The 14,901-nt window shown below is 17.3% G+C and overlaps 3 protein-coding genes across 3 annotated transcripts; 2 read left to right on the forward strand and 1 right to left on the reverse strand.

Moving 5' to 3' along the window:
* Nucleotides 1–23: 23 nt before the first annotated feature.
* On the forward strand, nucleotides 24–4,146 carry PADL01_1439200 (conserved Plasmodium protein, unknown function; the record flags this gene model as incomplete). The annotated part of the gene is made up of 5 exons (XM_028684671.1): nucleotides 24–1,113; nucleotides 1,213–1,668; nucleotides 1,776–3,610; nucleotides 3,736–3,853; nucleotides 3,986–4,146. The coding sequence occupies 5 exons, from the start codon at nucleotides 24–26 to the stop codon at nucleotides 4,144–4,146; spliced, it is 3,660 nt and encodes a 1,219-aa protein (XP_028540725.1).
* A 1,412-nt stretch (nucleotides 4,147–5,558) lies between these two features.
* PADL01_1439300 (conserved Plasmodium protein, unknown function) lies at nucleotides 5,559–11,178 on the forward strand (the record flags this gene model as incomplete). The annotated part of the gene is made up of 2 exons (XM_028684672.1): nucleotides 5,559–5,679; nucleotides 5,864–11,178. The coding sequence occupies 2 exons, from the start codon at nucleotides 5,559–5,561 to the stop codon at nucleotides 11,176–11,178; spliced, it is 5,436 nt and encodes a 1,811-aa protein (XP_028540726.1).
* Nucleotides 11,179–12,012: 834 nt separating this feature from the next.
* Nucleotides 12,013–13,080, reverse strand: PADL01_1439400 (ubiquinol-cytochrome c reductase iron-sulfur subunit, putative; the record flags this gene model as incomplete). The annotated part of the gene is made up of 1 exon (XM_028684673.1): nucleotides 12,013–13,080. The coding sequence occupies one exon, from the start codon at nucleotides 13,078–13,080 to the stop codon at nucleotides 12,013–12,015; it is 1,068 nt and encodes a 355-aa protein (XP_028540727.1).
* Between the last annotated feature and the right edge of the window lie 1,821 nt (nucleotides 13,081–14,901).

Genomic DNA, 14,901 nt, shown 5'->3' on the forward strand with positions numbered 1-14,901 from the left:
TAATTTCATTTTATTTTAATAAGATGGAATTAAATTGGAGGGAAGATTTTGAACAAATAGAAATAACAATAAATAAAGAAAAGGACGAAGGAAAAAAAGTATTTTATAATTTTCTTAATTCTGGTGATTTTTTTTTTGTTGAGAATTATGATTATTTTGAATTATGTAATACCCAAGACATATTAATAACAGAAGCTTATATTAAAATAGTTGATAAAAATGATGCTATAAATATAGATTTATATGATAGGATAAGTATAAAAAAGGGTGATATAAAAATACGGAAGAACAAAAAAATATTAATTTTAAATTTAAAAAAAAAAGAAAAGAAATTGTGGGGTTATTTACATTTTTTCTCTATATTTGTTATTTATAAAAACGAAGTATGTCCAAATTTATTAAAATGTTCAAAGGAAGAAAAAAATAATATCATGTCAAAAGAACATATATTTAAAGCTTTTATGAATAAAAGAAGGATGGATAGTTTAGAACATTTGAAAAAAATGATGAAAAAAGAGAAAAGTTTGAATAAAGAATTTTTAAAGAAGTTAGAAGATGAAGCACAAAAAATTCAATGTAAATTGGAAGAGGTAAAACATGAACAATTTAAAATTCAAAAGGAGAATATTAAAAAGAGGGCTATCGATTTTATATATGATGATAAAACAGAAGGTTGGAAGGATGAAAATGATATATCTAATAATAAGGATGATATATACAATAAAAATCACATACCCATAGATAATAATAATAATAATAATAATAGTAATTATAATCAAGAGTGTGAAAATAATTTACATAATAATAATGAAAGTGATATAAATAAAAATAAGTTAATATTTTATAAGAATAATATAAAAAATGAAAAACCAGTTATTGGAAATAATCATAATGAAAAGAAAGTTATAGAATTGAAATTTACACAATTAAAAAAAAACGAACTTCCTGCAAGAGAATCTAGGAATTTAAAAAAATCCTTATCTAATTATTCATCGACGAAAAACTTTTTTTTAATTATACTAATTGAAAAGGCAAAAAAAATGTTTTTTAGAAATTTGGATTTTAAAAGTTCATTAGAAGTATTAAAATCGATAACGGAATGTATTTCGAAGGGTATGCATATAAATATTATAAGACATGTATATATATATATATATATATATTTATATTTATATATTTATATTTATTTTTATTATTCCATTAATATTATAGGAAACAAATTAATAAAAGAGGAGCATATTAAAGTATCAGCTAACATTTCCTTATTATATCTATTAACAAACAACCTAGATAAATGTATTGAAGAATGTGACAAATGTATAGACCTAATAAATGAAGAAATTAAAACATATAATGTTGAAAATAAAAATTGTGAATTTATGCATAAAGAAGAAAATATATTAAAAATTTTTAATTCATTAGAAGAAATAAAATCTCAAAATTATATCAAATATCTTTATATTATATATGTAATGGTTATATTAAGAAAAATATATGCTAGTATTAAGAAGAAGGGAAAATGGATTGATGTTGAAAGCCTTTTTATTTCTATTCAGAATATTCAAGACCATTTACCATCTCCTATTTATAAAAGTATAAAACTGGAAATGAATAATATTAAATTTTTTGAAGTAATAAAGGATTTTCTTCTTCATAAAAATGTTTTAAGTAATAACAAATATGGATATAATTATATATATATATATATATATATATATATATTTACATATATACATATATTCTTATGTATATTATTTTATCCCCTCATCATTTAGACATCAAAGATATAAAAAATAATTTATACACCTTAAATTTGGAGATATCAAAGAATAAAGATATTGATGATAGTTTCCCCCTTAACATATATATAACATTGAAAAGATCATATTATTTAAAAAATTTAAATTTATTTTATAAAAATGTTATAAACATATTTTTGTGCTTATATAATATTTTATATAGACAAAATAAAATATATAGTTTTTTAAATAATATAGAATCTTTGAATTTATCCAAATTTTTATTGGATATATATATCTTACTTATGTTGTTAAAAAATGAAAGTGTCTTTTACGAAAAAATTATAGAAATAGAAAAATGTAAAAATTATATTGAAAATATAAATATTACCAATGAAATATTAAAAATATTATTAAGTTATATAAGTGACGATTCACAAAATGAATTCAATTTTATAGTACAAAATATTCATTTTTTAAAACGTCTTATATATAATACTAATATTAATGAGAATGATAAAAATGTAAATAAGAAAATATTAGATATTTCAGAAAAAACAAAATATTTAAATATAATTAATTTATCCTTTTCAGATATGTTATTAAAATATATGGATGTATTAAGAAAACAGAAAAAAAATGGAATTCAAAAAGAAATATTTGCAAAAGATATTATTTGCTCAGAACAAAATATAGTACTTAATGATATGAGTATAGAATTCTTTTCAAATAATGAGTACTATAAAAATATAAAAGAAAATTGTGAACTTTTAAAATTAAAAATTACTTTCCAAATAATAAAGACAATGATTTATGTTTTTAATTTAATACAAAAGATTTATAAGAATAAAGATAAGGAAAAAATATATTTAAGAAATATGATAAGTATTTTGTTATTAGATCTTTCATATTCAATTAGTAATTTAAATGATACCTCTTATATATTAAATTATGAAAATTTAATAATTTCCCATTTATTTTTATATTTCTGTTTTTCATTTCTATATAACTTTAAATATAATGAATTTATTATTGATATATATAAGAAATCACATGATTCACAAACTTCTAACAATTTTATGTCTATAGAAAATATTAAAAACGAAATAACAAAGAAAAAAAAAAAATCCATAATTAAGGATATGTTGAATCAAGATATTCTTTTGAATAATTTTTATGCTGATTATAAAAATTATATGCAAAAGAAAAAAATGGAGAAACAAATGAGTAGTCACCATTCTATGTTAAGAGATAACTATATCAATTTAATGATAGGCAAGATATGTTATTTAATTAAGAAAATAAAAAATATAAAACATAATAATAAGAAGATGCATATATGTAATAATAATAATATTAGTAATAGTGTAATGCTTTTTGTTCTTATTAAGAATATATATTCAAATGATATTTCTTTTAACAGCCCTTATTTTTTAAAGGATAAAATTTATTATATATTATGTATTCAATACAACTTGATATTATTAAATAAAAATTATAAGTCCTCAGAAATTATTAATTTTAGCTATGTAACGTTAATAAAACAAAATTTTAACCATTCTTTATTTCTTAACAGTGATATACAAAATATGTCACACTTATGTTTTACAACTGATAATATGACTATAATAAATAATGAATACATGAACAAATATTTTAATTATTTTACTAATGATACAATCATATTTAATAATATTGAAAGAAATGACTTTTTAAAACATGTGTCAAATAACAATGTTGAAAAGTTGTTGTACCCATATATTCAATGTGTTGTATGGAAACATAAAAAGATAAAAATATTTAGGAATATAAATATTTGTTTATTAAAACTTAAGGCTAACCAAAATATTTTGATAAAATTTCGTAATATGGTTAGTTTATATATTTATTCATAAAATGAATTTTTTTTTTTTTTTTTTTTTTTGTCTTTAAAATAAAACCGTAATTAAGAAATATATACATATATATATATATAATATTTTTTTTTATTTTTTAGATAATAAAGTATATGGAAAATCTCTTAATCGATTTTCACATTTTATACTTTGTTTTACATTTGAAGAAGCTAAATTTCTGTTTTTATTTTTTTGATCATAATAGTGGTATACCAACAGGTACTTTATTTAAAATATTATATATAAATATATATATATATATATATATATATATATATATATATTTATATACATATTTGTTTTCTCTTTTTTCTTTTTTTTTTTTTTTTTTTTTTTTTTGTTCTTCGAAAGACCTTGATCAAATCCTCTTACCTGTTAAAGAATTGAATAAAATATTTTTTAAGAACAAATTGGAATATCAAAATATTGTTAAATATTATTTCAATAAGTTCTTAAAAATTAAAATAGAGTTATTAAGTAATTTATGTGGTTCAATGTTATATATAAATTAATAAAAAAAAGGCTTTATATATATATATATATATATATTAAGCATAATATATTTTTTTATAATTTTTGTGAAATATAAGAAAATTAAGAAATATTATAATATATATATTATATATAGTAAATGAAATGGTTAAATAAATAAATATATGAAACATTTATATATTTATAAATATAATATTATATATAAGTTTTAAAATAAAAATTAATACCAAGTTATATAATATATATAATATATTATATATATATTTATTATATAGGCTGAACAGAACCATATAAAATTCTCTTTTTCTTTATGATATATTATTATATATATATGTATAATATTATTTAATTTTATATTTTTATTATTTTTTTTTTTTTATTTTAATATACCTTTGCAAAAAAAAAAAAAATAATATAAAATAATCGGAATTTTTTTTTCCTTTAAAAAAAAAAAAAAAAAAGAGTACTTTTTTTTCTCATTTGTATTATTATATAAATATATATATATATATATATATATAATATAATTTCTTTTTTTTTTTTTTTTTTTTTTTTTTTTTTTTTTGTTTTTTTTATTTAAATATATGAATTTTTGTTTATATTTTTTTTAACGTTCAAAAGAATACATTACATATAAATATATTATATATATGTATTATTATTTTATTTTTTCTTTTTTTTTTTTTTGTTTGACTTAAAATTAATATAATATAAAAAGAAAATATGTGAAATCCATATATTTTTTATATTTATTTTTTTTGCAACATTATAATTAAATGTGACAAGGAAATTAAGATTGTAAAAAATATTAGACTAATTAATTATATGTAAAATATAATTTTTATATATATATATGAAAAAAATATATGTATATATAATGTCATATATGAAACATTTTGAAAGTGTAGATAAATTATATATATATATTATATTCATCACACACAAAAAATATAGAGATAATATAAGAACTATAAGTTCTAATGAAACATATTTATGAGAGAAGAAATATATGATATTAAACTTTTATAAAATATATATTTTATAAAGCTCAACAGTAATGAAATAAATAAATAAATAAATATATATATATATATATATATATATGTATATTATATTTTTATTTATTGATAAGTCTTTATAAAAAAATCGTGACACATTATGAATATACAATAATTTAAAGTACATTATTTATCTTATTAAATATATAATGTTTATATATGTGTATTATAATAATACCTTATAATGAATCATATTAAAAATAATATAAAAGAAATTATTTTTACATAATAATGAACCAAAAAAAAAAAAAAAAAAAAAAAAAAAAGAAACAAATAAGCAAATAAACAAATAACAAATAACAAATAACAAATAAATAAACTAAAAATATTCCATAAACATTTATAATAAAAAAAAAAAATAAAGAGATATAAATATGATATGGTGGTTTTTAATATCAGTAAACTTTTTGTTCTTTCTTATAAAAAGCTTTTTTACACCAAAAGCAACGATATATAGGAATGATCTCAACACGAATTTTACAAATTCATCAACAGGTATATATAAAAAGAATATGAATATATATATATATATATATATATATATATATATATATATTTGTGTGTATGTATTTTATATGTATTGCATATATATATGTAAACAAAAATATAAGTATGTAGATGTATTAAAGTATATATATATATATATATATATATATATATATATATTTTCATTTTTTAGAGAAGTACATTTTGGGGGAGAACTACAACCTAACGAGCCTAAAATTAAAAATTGATTTTGGGTCACTTGATACAGGTACTAAGATTATAGAATATAGCAAAGGCATAATTAACATTAGATCTATTCAACAATATGATTATGATAGTTATATGTTAACACCATGTAATTCTGATATATGGTGGATATATTCATTTAGTGATATTATACATATAGAAAAGATAGGCTTAGTTTCTTTAGAACATTATGCATCAAATTTTAAGGTAATAGAAATTTTAGGTAGTGATGTATATCCAGCTACTAAATGGAAAAAATTAGGAAAGATATCAACAAATTTTACTAAAAGTTTTGAATTATTTAATATATATGAATATTGTAAAAATTATGATGAAGATAATTGTTGGGTGAAATATTTAAAGTTTCATGTATTATCTCATCATAATTTAGAAAATAATTATTATTGTACTTTGACACATCTTCAAATATTTGCATCTTCTGGAGTTGATATGTTAAGTGATAAAATATATTCAGATGAAAATATTAATAAAATTGAAAAAGATCTACAAGATAATTATATGGATCAAAATAATGAAGATTTATATGATCAAGAAATTATTGAAAATTTGGAAGAATTATATGAAAGTAATGAATCAGTTGATGATACTTTATCAAGCACAACTAAAGGAAAGAAGACAACAAAAAAAAAAAATAATACAAATGATGGTAGTGGTAATAGTAATGATAACATTCATATGAATGATTTATATTATGATAATATCAAAACAAATGATGAGAAAAAAAAGAAGAAAAAAAAAAGTACAAGGACAACAGCCAAGTCTATAGATACCAAATTAATAGATAAAGATCTCATAAATACAAAACAAATAGAAAAAGAATTATTAGATACCAAATTAATAGAAAATGAATTTATGCATACCAATTTATTTGATACTGATATGATTGAAAAAGAATTAATGGATACCGAATTAATAGAAAATGAATTAATGAATTATGAATTATTTGATAAAGATATTTTAAAAGAAAATTATTTTAATGATGAACAACAAAAAATAGATGACTCTAATCCAATTCAACAAAATGATATGTATGTCATACAAAAAAATAATAAAGATAGTATGAAAGAAGATTATCATATAAAAAAAAAAAAAAAAATAATTCAAACAACTAATACAAAAGAATTAAATAAATGTTCATCTTATAAAAATATAAAAAGAGAACATGATCATATGGATGATGAACATAATAAAAAAAATATATATATAAATATAAAAAATAATCAAAATGCACAAAAAAAGAAAAGTCATATATTTCATAAAAATGTTTATTACAATATATTGATTGTATTATATTATTTATTTAATCAACATATTAAAAATGAATTATATCATTTTAATATGTTAAAAAATAAAATCCATTCATCACATTTTATGAACAGATTTTATATAACGACTAGATATAAATATATAAATAAAAAGTATATCAATTTTATAAATTTCATTAAAGTATTAAAAGAAAATCATGAAAACAAATCATATGAATATTATGATAATGAGATATATCAAAAATTATATATAAAACAGGAAGAACAAAAAAAATATATATATAATTTAATAATGAATATAAAAAATAAGTATGGGGCTCTAATTAAATTATTACCATTTTCAAGTATACACTTTTTATTAAAAAGGAAAAAATGGATACCTCTTATATATACAATATATAAAAAGGAAGGATTTGTAAAAAGTCCATATTTTAGCATCATGAATAGAGGAGAAATAAAAAAAGGAAGAAAGAAATATATTAATATTAATGATGATTATATATCATTACATACATTTAATAAAAATCATATTATAATAGTTCAACATATGATATATTCTTTGTTCTTTTCAAATATATTATGTAATGCTGATTTAGTTTGTCTAGTTGATAATAAAAAATTATTGTCTAAAATATGGATATCTCGTTTAAATATAAAAAATATATTTACAAAAAAATATATATTTGATAATCATTATTTTAACGACGAAAGTATGAATAAATTAAAAAATATTTACTTGTCACCTCATTTTTATTTCTTTAGAAATATATTTATATCCCACAAGTTTAAAAATAAAATATATTTAAAATTCTCATACTGTTCATATTATGATAACAAGAGTGTATTGAAATATATACATATACATAAAAATAATATGAATGATATTTTATATATTAATGAAGATATAATCAGAAGTAAATTTTTACCATATTATGTATATAATAATTATGAAGATATAAAAGAAAGAATAAATATGAGTGAAACAATAAAGAAGAAAAAAAAAATTTATAGAAGAAAACCTTATGAAAATTATATGATTTTATATGTCATATATAAATTAAAACCACATAATACTTACCATTTTGAATTTATAAAATATTGTACCAATTTAATTAACAATTGGTCAAAAGAAAATAATAATAATAATAATAATAATAATAATAATAAACATATTACTCTTTTATATACATTAGAAAGAAAATATTTAAGTACTTTTTATAACAAAATGAAATGTGTTGATATATATAAAAGTTATAAAATTTTGAAGAAGAAAAGAGTTTTTGTAGGTGCTCATCATCATATTTTTAATAACGAATATGATAATAATGATAATAATAGTTCTTCTAATACATGTCGAAGAGATAAATTAATAAATGATATATATAAATATTTACAAAAGAGACAGAAATTAAATTATATTCCTATATTACATAATAATATAAAAAACAATGAACTTCAAAAAGTAGAAGAACAAAAAATAAAAATGAAACAAAATATATTTAATAGCATTATATTATTTTTTCACAAATTTGTATATAGAAAGTTACCATATATTTATTTCTTAAATTTTTGGATTTATAACAAAAATGATATGATATATCAAATGAATGATTGTTTAGATATTTTATTGAATTACCTTTTTAATAATATAAATAGCATAATAAAAAAAAAAAAAAAAAAAAATTATATAAATATATTTTTGCAAAAAATGTTAACAAGTTATATTAAACAAAATTGTTTTTTGAAGAAGAATTTTAGTTCTCTCTTTTTAAAAAAAATAAATAAAAACAATAATACATATAATAATAATATTACTAATAAAGGATATATTAAGATGAATGAAAATTATATCATTATGTATCTACATTATCGTATGGAAAAAACAAAACTGTCTTCATTCGATAAGTATTTAGAAAATATTCAAATGTCTTATTATATAAAAAATCGAAATAATAAAAAGTATATGTCCTTATCTGATATATATTTCTTTTCAAAAAATAAGGAATATTATTTAACTAATTATATAACATGGTTTTTAACAAACATGATACTTATGGAATTGAAAAAAAATGAAATGAATTGGAAGGTTGATATTAATAAAGAGGATATATATGAAAATGAAAATTATTTTTATGATAAAGAGGATATTGAAGGAAAAGAAAAAATAAATTCTTACAGAAAATTTAATATTATACCAAATTATTTATATAATAATGATAGTTATAATGATGAGTATTTTTATTATGACGACAATGATGACATTGACAATAATAATAATAATAATAATAACAATAATAATGATAATAATGATAATAATAGTAATGTTGTTTATGGTGAGCATTATCAGTATGATGAAAATAATAAAAAGTCATATTTGAATTATTATCTTACAAATAGAATAATTATAAACCCCAAAAAAAACTTCTTAGAAAATGTATGTTTAACTATAGGAGATATGGAAAATATTATATATTCGAATTATTATATTGATAAGTATGAAAAGAAAGATTCAAAATATGAGAAATGTATGAAAAAGAAAATTAAAGAAAATATAATATATGATGAAGATAAGGATAGTAATGACAGTAGTAGTATAAAAATTTTGAATGAAATTAAAAAAAATGAAGAATCAAATAATAAACTTATCCATGATGTATATGATATTATTAGTGAATATGATGATAATGTTTCTGATAATTATACACATGATGATGATAATGATAATAATAATACATATAAAAGAAATAAAGGAAATAGTAAAAACATTTCTTTAATAACAGAAAAAAATAATGAAAGAAATGAAAATGTCAAATTTAATAAAAAGAGAAAAGAACAAATAAAAAAAAATAAAAAAAAAATTAATTTTATTGAAGAATATGATAATAAAATTATTGATGAAAATTTAAATTTTCCAAATGAAGAAAATTGTATAAGAGAAGAAAAAATCGAAGAAAAATCAAAAAATACTAGAGGACATGCATTATTAACATTAGTTGATAAAATAAAAACTATAGAAACTAAAAATAATTATCTTTTAACTAAATTAAGAGATATTATAAAAATAACAAATAATAAAACAAAAATTATATATCATATGTTATCAAATTTTAAAATTTTACAGAATACTATAAGTTTATTATTAAAATATATTATGATTAATGAAAAACATATGAAAGATTTAAATATGAATAAAAAAAATTCAGATACCTTTTATAAAATATTAAAAGAAATATGTGTAGAACAAATTAATGATAAAAGTAAAAATATGGATTCATTAAAATATCTATGTAAATATTTACAAAATTTCTTATATGATGAATTTGAAAGAAAATATCTATTTGAAAAAATAAGAACTGGAAATTATCCTATGTGTGATGATGATCAAAATATTTTATTGCATAACAAAAATGGATATCATCAAAAAAATACAGACTTTATTATAAAAGAAAAAAAAAAAAGTTTATTCAATTTTTTATATTATGAAAATCATTGTCATAATGATATATTTAAAACACCACTCATATATTATAATTCACAAGTTGATCGTCTTCAAACAGTTTATTTGAACATATTCGATTTTTTAGTAAATTTAAAATTTGTACAATTGTTCATATACAAATTTAAATATTGGAAAAATATATTTAAAAGGTATATAATAAATGGTTTCTCATATAATATAAATACAAATACATTTATGAATTACACCACAAAGGATAATCATATAAATAATAATAATAATATCAATAATACAAATAATAACATCAACCATATGAATAATATAAATAATAACAATAATAATGCTAATTATCATTATAGAAATTGGTACCAAATTTTTACTAACAATTTTTATGTAATATTTTTTTATATTCTTTTTATCATTTTTATAGTTAATAATTTTTTATGTTTCATGTTCTATAAGCATTTATCAAACAAATTAAATGCATACGTAAAAACGTGTACATGTCACAATAAATGAATATATATATATATTTAAAATTTTTTTTTTTTTTATAATATTTGATTATCTTATTTGTTATATATGATTTAATAATGAATATATGGATAACCCTTTTCTACAATATATATATATATATATATATATTTTTATTTTTAGTTGTTTTAATACATTTTTTCTTTTTCCTCTCTTTTTTTTTATACATGTTTTTAAGGTGTGGGCATGTAATAATATACACAAATGTCTACAATCCATTTTAATAAATAAAGTTCATGTTTTTTTATACCACATTTTATATTTTCTGTATTTTTTATAATTTTTATAAATTTTTTATTTTTTATTTATTGTTTTTTTTTTTTTTTTATTTGTTTAATTTTTTAAATAAAACTGTTAGAAACTATTCACAACAGTTATTAAATATTATTATTTGAAAAAAAATAAAAACATTAGATTCATATTAGCATTAAGTATATGTACATAAAATTATTAAAAAAATATATTTTTTTTGTAATAATATTTTTATATATACACATATAAATATATATACCTATAAACAAATTTTTATTTGTACGTGTTTTAAATATATAGGTGTATAAATATGTGCTTATGCGAAAAAAAAAAAAATAATAATAAATAAATGAATATATATATATATATATATATATATATATATATAATTGTTTTATTTTTTCGTTGTTAAAATTTTGAAAACCCCATAAATATACACAAATATAATGTACAACATTTAAAAAAAAAATAAATATAAATAAAAAAAAATAAATATATACAACATATATACATATATATATATTTTTTCATATACATATTCTTGTTAGTGTTTAATTTCAACATAGTTTATCCAATTTTTATGGTATTTTCATCAACAAATTCATAAGGAGGTACTTCTAAATTGGAAGGTGCAGGTCCTTGTCTGATTCTACCAGAATTATCATAATGGGAACCGTGACAAGGGCAAAAATATCCACTATAATTTCCACCTTGAGCTGGAACACAACCTAGGTGAGTACATATACCTATATTGACTAGCCATTCTGGTTTAATAGTACGATCTGAATCTAATTGTGGATCTCTCATGGTTTGAATTAATTTATCATCTTCTTTTGCTCTTTGAATATCTTCAGGTGTTCTATGTTTAACGAATACAGGTTTCCCTCTCCATTTAATAACAACATGTTCTCCTGGATTTACTGTTCTCATATCTAATTCTGTGGTACCTCCAGCAACTAGATCTTTTGAAATCCAAAAAAAATGAACAGATTTACATATAGCAGATCTCATAATTGATGACATAATAAAAAAATAGGATGCACTAATAAAATACATAAATGATCTTCTATCTTCATTTCCACTTCTTAATCTATATTCTCGAAAATCAGGATGATGATCTGAGTTAATACTTTCAGGATTAGGACAATTTTCTGCATAACCAGCAGGTCGAAAATTTCTTGGTTCAAATTTTCCAATTGATACAATTGCTGGTTCTTTAGGATTATGCCAAACATCAGTTCTTGTTACATTTGCTCCACTAGCCAATTCACCTTTCTCTAAATCTGGTTTTCTTGGAAATACTGGCTCAGCTGTTTGATTATAATGAGCATATCTTGTTCTTGCAAATATACCTTCATATTGATGTGGATGATTTGATGGTTCAACTAATTCTGATAAATCTTCAACTTTTTTATGACACACATTTTGTTTTTCTTCAATTTCCCATAATTTTATATCCTCTGCATGATCAAATAAATTTTTATAACTTGGATCTTCAGATGCTGCAGGAATACGTTCATTTTCTTTTATGTTATGATTAAATGTACCACCATCTCTTCTAATTATTCTATTCAAGCCATTTTTTCGAAATATTTTACATTTATAAAAAAGTTGTACATATTTAATATTATTCATTATATAAATAAATAAATATATATATATATATTTACATATATATTTTATTTCAGAGTCAAAAAAAAAATAAAATAATACATATAAATATTATATATATTATATATATATTATATATATATATATATATTTTTTTTTTCCTGCATATATATATTTTTTATCCTTTATGTCAAAAATTGTATCACAAAAATTTGTATATTACCTAGACATTTGTCATAAATAAAAAAAAAAAAAAAAAAAAAAATATATATAAATTTATATATATCTATATACATATATTTTTTCCCGTTTTCTGATTTATCCCACGTTGGAAATTATTAACAAAAAAAAATAATATATATATATATATAATAAAATAATATATAAGAACATTATAATATGAAAGATAAAAAAATAGAATTTTTTACATTAAAAGTCTTGAACATTTTAACAAAAAAATAGCACAATTAAATCATATAATTTTTCCATTATTTTATTGTATACATAATATGTTAAATATATATATATATATATATTTATTATATATGTATGTATTTTTAATAAAAAATATTTTATGTAATATATTATGTGTACATTATCATTGTGTTATTTTATTAATTTATATATATATATAATATATATATATCAATAATTATATGTTTTAAATTATTTTTTCTTATATATATTATTTATTTATTAAGTTAAATGAAAAACATATTAATTGCATTAATTTTCACAAAAAAAAAAAAAAAAATTAAAAAAAAGTAAATAAAAAAAAAATACAAACATATATATATTATATATTTAATAAAAGAGTAATTTTCCTTGAAAATGTATCTAAAACATTTTATAGTTATATACACATGTATTATAGGTTGTATTAAATGTATATTTAAAAAAAAATTAAAAATACATATAAATAAATATATATATATATATATAATACAAAACAATGAAATTAAAATTATATATGCATTAATATAATATTATGCAAATTATATTTGTAGTTTTGATATTATATTTTTGAATAACGTTAAATACATATAAGTTATTAAAAAATAAAATAATAAATAAAAGTGAACAGAATTTATATTAATCGATCATTATTCTATTAGATTAAAAATCTTTTAGGTATGTTCATTACACGTTATTATTATTTTAAAATGTAATTTTTTATTTTAAATACAAATAAAATAGCATATAGATATTATAAAAATATAATAGTATGAGAAATAAATCATCATATTATTTATTGTAATGTTTGATTTTAAAAACGGTATTACATAGGCTTAACCAAAAAGAGGAAGAAGATATTATGTACTACTTTTTTTTTTTTTTTTTTTTTTTTAATTCTTTATCTATAGATTATATAAGTTAAAGTGATTAGGAAATTGGAGTTTAAAAAACTTCTTTTTTATATATTAAATACAAATGTTTTATAAGAATTTTTTTTTTAATCTCTATATATATATGATTATATGTGTATAAGGTTTAAATATATATATATATATATTTGATGCCTTTTTTAATTTATTTAAAAAATTAAAAGAAATTATACCTAATTCTTAGAATAATAACATAAATATTTTAAGATCATATTATATATCTAATACGTATGAATATTTAATGTCATCAAAAGATATAGAATAATTCAAAGAAAAAAAAAAAAAAAAAAAAGTATATATATATATATATATATATATAATTGTCTTTTTATTGTATTATAAAATGGTTTTAGGAATATATATATTTACATGAAAACTTGAAGGAACGAATAATCAGTTCATATATTTTAACAAATTTTTTTCCTTTTTAATATTATATTTATCCTAATAATGTAAAAAA

The sequence above is a fragment of the Plasmodium sp. gorilla clade G2 genome (genome assembly GCF_900097015.1).
Source record: "Plasmodium sp. gorilla clade G2 genome assembly, chromosome: 14".
Classification (NCBI taxonomy): Eukaryota; Apicomplexa; class Aconoidasida; order Haemosporida; family Plasmodiidae; genus Plasmodium; species Plasmodium adleri (nom. inval.).